General features: G+C 39.5%; 1 protein-coding gene across 1 annotated transcript in view; it reads left to right on the top strand.

Moving 5' to 3' along the window:
• The first annotated feature begins 457 nt into the window (after positions 1-457).
• The window catches only part of LOC150090453 (uncharacterized), a 42,596-nt gene continuing 31,053 nt past the window's right edge, over positions 458-12,000 (top strand). Inside the window, exons 1-3 of the mRNA XM_090390320.1 lie at positions 458-607; positions 758-856; positions 7,109-7,217. Of these exons, the coding sequence (XP_090246446.1) occupies positions 458-607; positions 758-856; positions 7,109-7,217 (358 nt within the window). The remainder of the gene's footprint in view (positions 608-757; positions 857-7,108; positions 7,218-12,000) is intronic.

Below are 12,000 nucleotides of genomic sequence, written 5' to 3'. Positions count from 1 at the left end.
ACTTGGCCTTGCCTATCCTATTCATAATGCCTCCCACCAGAGACGGTCGAAAGCACCTTTAAAATCGGCAAATATATTCCAAGGACATATCGCTCACCACTATCTACCACCATCTGAACCAGTCTATATGCCGCATCTTCAGTAGAGCAACCTTTTTAAAACCCATACTGATTTTTAGATGGTAGACATTTATTTCCATATCTAATCATTATACGGTTCATACATAACCGTTTCATATGTTTTTGCCAGAACAGAAAGGTGAGTAATGAACGGTATGCCCGGTTTCATTTAGCATTCTATCCGTGCTTTTAATCAATAATATTATTTGTGCAATCTTCCATACCGGAGGGAATGCCCCTTCATGTAAACATTTATTATATAATTACATACAATTCAGCAAACATCCTGAGTGTTCTCTTAAACGCCGAGTTTCTCCAGGTTACAGTGCACGGCAAACATGCTGGATTCCGATGATGTTAGCCTGGAACTGAGGCTTAGGACGCTAGTTCCCAGTGATACTAAACTGGAGGACCAGCATCATCAGTGGGAGGTTCCCTCGTCATGTAAGATGTGCCCACGTCGAGGGCATGTGAAGAAAGAAATGATCGTAATTTCTATCTATTAATCAAGTATTGTATTTTAATCAATGGCGTCTATCAATATAATTGACGCATGCACTTGTATTCCACTGCCTATATATTGAGTTCTTCTGTTCATACTCTAATATGTAATCGTTCTGTTTTCTGTTTTCTTCTAGGTGACAAAAAAACTGCTGCCCACTCCCTATGCATCTGACTGTGTAGACTATATCGACTTGTGGAAGAAGAGGGGAGGCCATGGGCCTGTAACTCAATTCGTAAGTGTTGGAGTGTTATTACTTTGAAATAGTGTTAGTTTACTGCAAATGTATTTAAAATGAGATTCGTCAGGATTTCATTCATGCTTCCACTTCTCTTACAGTCTGAATGAAATCCTGATGAATCTCATTTTAAATTTATTGCGGCCCTCTGCTGGATCACAGAATTTGTAGACTTCGAGTAGATGTGGTTGGTCAGGGAATGACCACCGCATATCCCGGGAGCAATATGGCCTTAGTTGCTAATGCTCCTAAAAACCAAATAACAAACACAGATATGGTTGTTCTCAGCATATAAAATGTCTTAAAACTTCATCGATACTGTGCACGCCTCACGGATCTGCTCAATAAATAAATAAATAAATTTTTATTTGTCCTACCAAATATAAATATAGCAGTACATTGGTAAGTGGAAAATTCCCTTCACAGCAGAAAATACCAGGGAATTACCATAAAATGAAAAATAAATGAATTGCTAAAATATACAAGAAAAGCTACAATATAAAATGAATGGCTCATCAATACATTTCTGTGATCTTCAGCTCTTCTATGAGCCAATGTAGGTTAATTCCAATATAAATATAGCAGTACATTGGTAAGTGGAAAATTCCCTTCACAGCAGAAAATACCAGGGAATTACCATAAAATGAAAAATAAATGAATTGCTAAAATATACAAGAAAAGCTACAATATAAAATGAATGGCTCATCAATACATTTCTGTGATCTTCAGCTCTTCTATGAGCCAATGTAGGTTAATTCCAATATGTGTTAAACACAATTGACTCCAACACCCTGGCTGGTATATATCTGATAGCCTTCTTTAGTCTGTTTGTCTTCATTCTCAGGGATTTACTGCTTTTTAAGGCACATGGCAGGATGTGCCACTCACAAAGCTGCCAGAAGTATGGCGATGATATCACTCCAGTCATCTTGATTGTGGTTATATATCGTTTCCAGGCAATGATGTCTGGTAAACGCTGTAGCTTAAGCTGCGTGGTCCTCAGCTATTGAGGGAGTTTGCCCACTTCAGCAGCTAGAATTCACCTGAAATATTGTGCGGTTGTTGTAGTTTGTTTCGCGTGCAAGAGGTGCTGTTTGGTTGACAAACATAAGTAGTTCATTTTCTTTAAAATCAGGTTAATATGCGACTTGAAATGTTACTCCCAGATCTCTATGCATCTCAACGACTGGGATAAGTAGAGTGTAGAGTGTGTTTAGTGTCAAACGGCACCAGGGGTTTCCCCCATCTCCGCGTAGTATACATTGTGGGTGCGAAACAGAACACTGTCAATGCCAGAGGTTTAAAAGTGAATGGATTTTGTACATGTATAGTTTCGTCTACAGTTGTTCCTCTGGTCATTTAGCCGTTGGGCCCCTAATGGGACCCAACGTTATGCCATTTAGTTTTGGGTGTACTAGCGTAGGCGATTTTTGAGAGAGTACACCAATAGAATCTTCTGCAGATTTAGGGCCAAGCCAAATTTATCTAAGTACACGAATAAATTCAGATGCTTATTATTAATCTGGTCACACAATGCACTATTGGTCATGGACGGTTGGATGGTCGTTAGGATCTTAATATGGTCTGCGAAAGTGCATATATCATCCCTACCCTTGCAGAACGGGATCATTATGGCAGTAAAGAGGAGTCCGGATAAGACTCCACCTTGTGAAACTCCTGCATGGAGTTGTCTGTATGGAAATAAATGGATCAACAAATAAGTAGGGCCTGTAGTAACTTCAGCAAATTTCCTTTCATTTGGAAAGCGGGCTGGAGCTGATGAAGTAGGGGGGCATGTATATCCAGACTATCGAAGGCTGTTTTTATATCAGCATATATTATTGCAACTTCCTTTCCGCCTTGTAAAGCATTCAGCATCGCGACTTGAACTGTGAGCAGTTTAGTAATTGTTGATCTAGCAGTTATTGTATAATGAATTTGTTGAGGCTGCCCGACCAATATCTAAAACTTTGGCAGTAGAGCTTTCTCCAGTACTTTTAAAAGGTAGATGCAGTAGATATAGGCCTATAGTGCTCCATGAGGTAAGGCTTTGTAATTTTTGTTAGTGGAATTACAGTATGCTTATTCCAGTTCTCAGGTAAAATTCGGTGAGCAATGATAGAGCAATAAATTGCTTGAGTTGATCGAGTCCCCCACCATGAAGTGGGGGACTCGATCAACTCTAGCTGTTTAGTTGCCCTGAGGGAGTTAACACTCTCTACTAGCGCTTCTTTAGTGATAAGAACAGACCCCAACTCATTGTCAACCAATTGATCCCACTTCATCTCCCTGACTGGTGACTCATGATGTATGCTGGAGAATCTGCTGATGTGGTCCATCCACGCTTCTTTGTAAAGCCCCTAATTTGTGTAAATTTTTTGTCTGCAACAAGGTAGCTTTCCCCTGTCAAGTGTGTCTTTCATGTAGCGGTTGATTGCTCTAGATTTTTCCCTATTAAATATTGCTCTGAACCTCGAATATTTAATCCTGGTTTGTGTATCATTTGACAGTTTCCATTTTCCATGCAGAGTTTTCTTTAGTTTAAACAAAGCAGTTATGCTATAATTAGTTTAGTTTAGTCCACCAGACTTTCGATCTTGATGAGATCCTTACTACTTTGGAAGCCCAAAATTCTGCAATAGAGTTGATCCAACTGGTTAAGAGAGTTGTTGCAAGTAAGGCATCACATATGAGTAGACATTCCCACAGGATACAGCTGGCAGCAAATAGGCATTTATTTGGGTCCAGAAAGGCTGGCAATGTTACAAGCTGGCTCTTACTATTGTCTTTAACATTGAAGTCCATATACGGTAACATTAGTAGTAGTAGTAGTAGTAGTAGTAGTAGTAGTGGCACTTGATGCAAGAAAGCAAGTGTAGGAGCTTATGCAGCATCAGCCAAAAAAAAAAAAAAAACAAATCACACCATACCCTCCAAATGCCTGTCCAGTTCCTCCTTAAATTTATTTAACCTATCAACTTCCACAACGACAGATGGAAGTTTGTTCCAGCAATTAACCACCCGCTGGCTAAAGGCAAATTTCCGCACATCTATTCTACATCTGTCCTTTCTTAATTTGAACTTATGTCCCCGTAGGTTCGTATTCTGAACAAGTGGGAGGATCCCATCAGAATTCAGCGTGCTCAACCCATTCAAGGCCTTATAGACCTCAATCAGATCACCGCGCAGGTGCCTAGTCTCCAGCCACTGCAATTTGCAGAACTTAAGCCTCTCTTGGTAAGAGGATCCCTTCATTCCCCTCACCAATCGTGTTTCTCTTCTCTGTACACGCTCAAGCAAATCTACATCCTTCCTAAAATGAGGCCTCCAGACCTGTACGCAGTATTCAAGGCGTGGCCTGACCATTGCCTTATACAGAGGGACAATCACCTCCTTTTCCCTGCTAGCAAAATTCCTATATATCATTGACAAAACCCCATGACCTGCCCTAGCAGCCTGTCTACATTGCTCAGAAAACTTCATATCTGACTGCACAATTACTCCCAGGTCTTTTTCATTTTCTACCACCTTAAGTGTAGTACCACACAGTTGGTACGTTTCTCTGGGGTTACTTCTACCCATATGCAGTACTTTGCATTTGTCAAGGTTAAACTTCAGTTGCCACTTCTTAGCCCATCTGCCCAAATTATCTAGATCCTGTTGCAGTAGCACACTGCCATTACTGTCATTAACCCTGCCAACCTTCGTGTCATCTGCAAACTTCGACATTAAGCCTGATATACCTTCATCAATATCATTGATAAATATACAAAACAACAGTGGACCCAACACCGAACCCTGTGGGACTCCACTAATAACATTAGTCCACGAAGAGCAGCACCCATTGATTACCACCCTCTGTCTTCTCCCACTTAACCATCCTTTTATCCATTGTAGCAACTTACCCTTAATACCATTCTGCTCCAATTTGTACAGTAGTCTTCCATGCGCAACAGTGTCAAAAGCTTTCCTGAAATCCAAGTATATGATATCAAAATTATTTTTTGCATCCAGTTCCTTTGTGACCACATCATAATAACCAATCAAATTTGTCAGACAAGACTTTCCCTTAACAAACCCATTCTGTGTCTGAATTATTGCTGCAGTCTTGTCTAGATGATCCTGCAATGCATCTTTAACCAGTGACTCCATTATTTTACCCGGAACAGAAGTTAAACTAACTGGTCTGTAATTATTCGTGTCACCCTTCGAACCTCCTTTGTGAATTGGGGATACATTTGCACTTCTCCAGTCCGTGGGAACCTCCCTTGAATCCAAGGATGTTCTCATAATTATGGCTAAGGGTTTGCTTAGTTGCTTTGCCACCTCCTTTAATATAACTGGATAGATCCCATCCGCCCCAGGTGCCTTTCTTATGTTTAACTTCAACAATTTCTCCTCCACTTTGCTCTCAGTTATTACAAAATCATTAAGCACACTGCTACAATTTGATAACCTTCTTCCATTTTCAAACTGTAATGATTCCTCACGTGTGAATGTAGATGCAAAATACTCATTCAGTTTGTTTGCTATCTGAGCAGGATCATCAACAGTCGAACCATCGATGTCAAGTGGACCAATCATATTCAGCCCCTTCCTTTTAGAGTTTATATAAGTAAAGAAATCCTTGCTGTTTTTCTTTTTTTCTTAGCATCTTTTGCCAAAGATTTCTCGTAATCCGCCTTTGCCTGCCGAACCTCCTTTGTGACCTGATTACAGACTAGCTTATATCTGCTACAGGCTTCTGCGTCGCCTGATAATTTATATGCATCCCATGCATTTTTCTTCTCTGTCACGAGTCTCATTAGTTCATTTGATAACCATTTAGGCCTAAACCTTGAACAATATTTCTTTATCGGTATGAAAAGTCTAGTAGCTTCCACGATTAATTCCTTGAATGCTTCCCACTTAGAATTTACTGTTTGTAACATCGTCAGTTGATCCCACTGTACAGAATTTAAAAACTGTCTGAGACCACTGTACTCCCCTTTACGGAAGCAAAAACCCTTTCCTTTACCCCTGACGGTAGTTACCTCTTTGAGTAAATCCCACTTCAGCACACTGTGATCACTGCCACCTAGTGGTTCCTTTATCTGCAAATTCTTAATGCACGAATGATCACTGCTGATAACCAGATCAAGAGTGTTACTTTCTCTGGTTGCCTCTCGAACATGCTGCTGCAGAAAACAATCATCCAATAAATCCACAAAATCTGACTAGTGTGTGAGTGACCAACCCACAAGTTCCAGTCAATATCTGGGAAGTTAAAATCCCCCATTATAAGACATTCTGATTTACTGGCCCACTCTATTTCTCTGTACAATTGTTCATTGTACTCATTCAAGTCATTAGGCCTATAACACACTCCTACTCTTATCTTTGCTTTTGCAGTGCTTATGTCACACCAAACTGACTCAACAGTGCACTGTCCATCTATATCAACTGGATGCACTTCTTTTGATTTTATGTTTTTCTTAATTAACAGCAAAACACCTCCTCCCTTTCTGTCCTGTCTATCCTTTCTGTACACATTGTACTCCCCAAATTCCAGTTCTGCATTCCTTATATCTTTGTGACACCACGTCTCTGCTATCCCAACAATATCCGCCTTTGATGTCTTGACCAACACTTCAAATTCATCAAATTTATTTACTATACTTCTAGCATTGGTATACATGCAAGCATACATGCTCCTTATGAGCATGTATGCTTGTAACATTATGAGCATTGCAATTGGGCTATGATCGTATGGAAAGAACGTTTCGGGGGATACATCAATTATTCATTTACCAGAAGACAGAATTACACCAAGTCTATTTTCACCTCTTGTAGGTTGATAGTTGATAAGAGAGATGGAGCATGGCCGCAGCCTTTCTAACGTTGTGTCCTGTCCAACAGGTTATTAAGCTGCGGTGGAAGGTTGAAATCTTCACATACTATATGATTGGCTGACACGTGTAATTTGTTGAGAAGCCAATCTACTGCATTGTTTATCCTTTCTAAACTAGGGACAGGTAGAATATAAACGACTGCTATATCTAAGAGTACTGTGTGGACTTTTAAAGTGACAAGTAATGCCCCAGAAAGCTTCAGTCAATTGGGAACCCGACAGTAAAACTTAGAGTGCTTTTTTTTTCTCCATATTTTGGCTGGGCAGTGTAAGAAAATATTCTAGTGAGTAAAACAAAAATAATAAATAATTGAGAATCTTAAAGAGATGCATGATTCATATAAATATCTCTATTTCAGATGTGCATCGAAGAGTGTCAGATGAATCGGTCCTTAGCCGTCCATGGCTGCATTTCATCTATGATAAAGTTTCATCAGAACCATACATTCTGTGTAATATCTCCTTCAGGTGAGTACCTGTTCATGATCTTTACTTTGAATAAGTACAGAGTACTTCAAAAATTATTCTCATATAATTTTCAAATTATTTTCATTACAATGTCCAACAGATGCAATTAAGAAAATTTCTTTCGACAGATTTAAAGGGTATTTTAGGCGCAATAGAAACTTAGGCGTAGTTCGCTAAATATAAAATCTCTCGAAATGCCGTGTTTTCTGTGATCGACTTGCTGTTTGCTGGACGAAAAACCCCAATTTCAGGGAACAAAACCATGGTATTCTTCCCCGAGATCGTCTAACTCAGCCATTGTTTTATGAAAAAAGACCACAAAAATTCATTGACGGGATACGAACGCGGGTGACATCTTGCTGGTGTGGGGAGGTTGGTGATAATACCAACTGGCTACTTAAGAGAACACAAATTCAAGAGCAGCAAACTGATACACTGCATTCCCGTTGTAAACTTGACTTATCTCTTCCTGATTAAGAAACACAAAAACCATTTCATAAAACAAAGTTATTAATCAAAGCGTTCAGACAGTTTTGTAAATGCTTTAAACATTTAAATACTTTCTTGACTTTCTTTAAATACTCTCTTGTACAGCATGGGGATAATATTGTTGATTGTTGTTGTTGTTGTGGGAGTTTAATGGCCCATTAGCTGCTTTGGCTATAACGCGCCTATTCATTTATTATACATATAGGGAAATAAGAAATTTTTGTAAAGCAAAAAAAAAAAGAAAAAATCATCTGAAATCAGAAATGATTGAAGAATCCAGTTTGCCCGAGGAATAAAAAATTCAGAAATATTTGCATTGTCACCAATTAGGTTTTCTAGAGTTATTGGTTTACGAAGATTATCCAAAGATAGCAAGGTTGAAGTTCTGTCTTCTTTGTAGTAGGGACAGTCAATGAGAATGCGTTTAACAGTCAGATTTATAGAAAATGTTGACACTGTGGCAGATCATCTCCTGTGTGTAAATGTAGTTGGGTCAGATGGGTGTGACCTGTTCTTGATCTTGAAAGGGCTACTTCTTCTCGTCTTGATGTACGGACATTGGAGCGCCAAATTTTCAGATCCTGTTTGAACTGAAAGAGTATATAATTAGTCTCAGAGCATCAGAGGGCTGTCCGTTCTGATAAGCATGCAGCATTAATGATCAATGCATAGTCTGATGTTGTAACACGGATATTAGTTAAATCTAGGGTAGTTCGATTTTCTTTAGCTTTACCGGCCAGTTCATTGCCCAAAATACCACGATGGGACGGAATTCGACAGAAAGTGACCCATTGAACGCGTTCTTCAATTTGCAGTAATAAACTTCTGATTTCATCTAGAACAGAGTGAACTTTATCTGAGAAATTACATAATGCCAAGATTGAGCTGAGAGAATCAGTATAGATAACAGATTTTAAAAAACAGTCAGAACAAAGATTTTCAAAAGCTAGTTTAATTGCATATAATTCAGCTGAGAAGATCCTGAATTCGGATGGTAGGGATGCTGAAATAATGGAAATGGTAGGGATGCTGAAATAATGGTATTCGGAAACACTGCGGCTGCTCCAACGTTCGAATTAGATTTAGAGCCATCTGTATAAATTGGGGAAAAATCAATATATCTTTGAGTGGGAACTGCATGAAGTTTTTTGACAGTGGATGCTGATAAAACATTCATTCAACGTTGGCAGAGGTGAGTGTCACAGGGCAGTATAAAAGTAGGATTCCATGGTGGTTGAGTGCAAGTTTTTGTCTGTTGTATGGAGAAACATTCCAAACCTGCATCAGTTCAAGAAGGCGAGACCAGCTGGCTTTACTATGCTAGGTTTATTTCTGTAGAAGTTTTCTAATGGTGGATTGAATAGGTATGGCTGAATGGGATGCGAGGCACAACTTTGTATCTTAACAGCATACTTCAGTAACAGTGCTTTCCTACGTAAACTTAGTGGGGCTCGTGAGCATCAATGTAGAAGCTATTATGTTCGGGCGATGTTCTGAATGTCCCAAGTGCAATTCTCAAGGCACTGTGTTGAATTGGATCAAGCCACCGCAATGCACTTGCTCTGGCAGAATCGGAGATGGCAGCTCCATAATCCAGACGTGATTTGTTTAATACTCTGTATAACAGAAACAGAAAGGTACGATCTCTACACCATATTTGGGCGGATACAGCTCTGAGTATGTTCAACTTTTTTAAACAGGAAGTACACATATTTTTAATATGATCTAAGAAGTTTAATTTGTTGTCTAGGATTAATCCTAGAAATCTGATGTTATTAATGACTCGGATGGAGATATTCGAGATTTGAAGTTCAGGAACTTGCGTTGTCTACAACAATGGATAGTAACTGTTTTCTGCTGCGAGACTCCATAGCCGTTGAGGCTGGCCCATTGCTGTATTTTATTAAATGATATCTGAAGCTGTCGTTCAATAGATCTCATGTTTTGGAAATGGCAGGATATGGAAAGGTCATCTACATAAAGGTAAATCTCTACTGTATTTGGAATTTGTTTAGTCGTGGAATCTATTTTAAGAGCAAAAGAGTAGCACTCAGTACTTATTCCTGATGAACACCTTCTTCCTGAATAAATGTTACAGAAAGGGCATGTTGGTGTAAGGTGTAAGGTGTAAGGTATGTTAGTGTCTAACGGCTACTGGGATTTCTCCCATCTCCGCGGGTGTACATTGTATCGGGGCCAGAGATTTGAAGTATGTGGGGGTCATGTGCTGTATATTGTGTTGTGCCCTTTGTTCCTCCGGTCTATTAGCCGCCGAGCCCCTAGTGGGACCCGACGTTACCACACCGTGCCACGGGGAGGCTGACCGGGTGCACCACTGATGATAGAGTACTCTGGCGGATCCTGCCACCTACTTTCCTGGGATTTCAGTGGCTAGGACCACATTTGAGAATGAGATGATCGCTGTTTCTTGAGCAACGGTTGTAATTTTAACAGAGCGTAGGGTTGTTCGCTGATAACTTGTTCTAAGGCCAAATAGGTCGGGCAATAATTTTGATGTATTTAGATATATATATATATATATATATATATATATATATATATATATATATATACAGGGTGTTTCAGTTAAACGTTTCAGAACTTCTAAGAAAGGTAGGGTACATCCTGACAACTCGAAATCATATAGCAATGTGGGGTCGGAAATGCTTTCCTGAAGCGGTGTTGTACACAGAAGCACCATAAAGAAAAGAGACCGTAAGTGAGAAATCGTTTTAGTATTAGTATTAGTAACGGCCGCATGGTGCAAGAAAGCCTATGGCTTATGCTGCACCAGCCAAAAAAAAAAAAAAAAAATTAAAAAAAATAAATCCGAACAAAACAATGATAAAAACAAAAAAATAAAAATAAATAACTAAATAATAATAATTAATAAAATAAAAAATAAATAAAAAGGAAATTAAACCTATCATCCTATGTGCTTCCCTTACCCGAAAGTACTATCCAGATGACCTTTGAATTTCCCCAAACTGTCGGCCTCTACCATCCATGAAGGCAACTTATTCCAGTAATTTATAACTCGCTGGCTAAAATAGAACTTCCTGCAATCCAATCTAAACATTTCCCCCCGTAACTTGAATTTATGTCCCCTAGTTCTAGCATCATTTATAATCTTGAAAATTTTGTCCTCATTCATTTTACTGATGCCTCTCAGAGCCTTAAACACCTCAATCAAATCTCCTCTAAGGTGTCTAGTTTCCAAACTCTGCAACCCACATATTCGAAGTCCTTCTTCATAAGGACGCCCTTTTGCCGATCTCACCAGGCGAGTTACCCTTCTTTGCACCCTTTCAAGAAGCTCGATGTCTTTCTTCAGGTGCGGTCTCCATACTTGAACACAGTATTCCAAGTGTGGTCTAACATAAGCCTTATATAATGGGATTATCACGTCCCTATCTCTACTTGCAAAAGTTCGATAGATCATTGATAGGACACCATGGGCCTTCCTTGCAACCTGTTTACAATGCTCAGAGAATTTCATGTCTGACCGTATCGTAACACCCAAGTCCCTTTCCTCCAGTACTGGCTTTAGTTGAACTCCACCAAGTGAATAAGTTTTTTTGGGATTACTGTTTCCCAGGTGTAATACCTTACACTTTGTTGGATTAAAGCACAGCTGCCATTTTTCTGACCATTCCTGAAGTCTATCTAGGTCTCTCTGAAGAAGCTCAGCTTGACAGTGATCATTAACTACTCTCCCAATTTTAACATCATCTGCAAATTTAGACATCACGCCCTCTATCCCTTCATCAATGTCGTTTATGAAAATTAAAAACAACAGTGGTCCTAATACTGATCCTTGGGGAACCCCACTTCTTACATCAACCCAATCTGAGGAATAGCCATTTATCACAACCCTCTGCCTCCTGCCCTGAAGCCATCCTTCTATCCATCTAAGGATTTTCCCAGTGATTCCAACCTGTTCCAGCTTATAAAGCAACCGCTCATGTGGGACTGAGTCAAAAGCTTTGCTGAAATCTAAATAAACAATGTCGAAATTATTCCCTAAATCCAGCTCGTGAGTGACCCTTTCGAAATAGCGAACCAGATTTGTTAAACATGATTTTCCCTTTACGAAACCATGCTGAGTATCCTTGAGAATTTCAATTCGATCCAAATGATCCTGAATTCCACCCTTGATCATTGCCTCCATGATTTTCCCTACTACTGAAGTCAGACTGACAGGTCGATAATTTCCAACTTCACTTTTAGAGCTACCCTTATGTATGGGAGATACATTTGCACTTTTCCAATCCAAGGGAATCTCCCCAGAGTC

Source organism: Mastigoproctus giganteus, chromosome 2 (assembly GCF_048544385.1).
Source record: "Mastigoproctus giganteus isolate SK-2022 chromosome 2, ASM4854438v1, whole genome shotgun sequence".
Classification (NCBI taxonomy): domain Eukaryota; kingdom Metazoa; phylum Arthropoda; class Arachnida; order Uropygi; family Thelyphonidae; genus Mastigoproctus; species Mastigoproctus giganteus.
The sequence above is the reverse complement of the archived record's forward strand: the minus strand, read 5'-3'. Positions and strand labels throughout refer to the sequence as shown.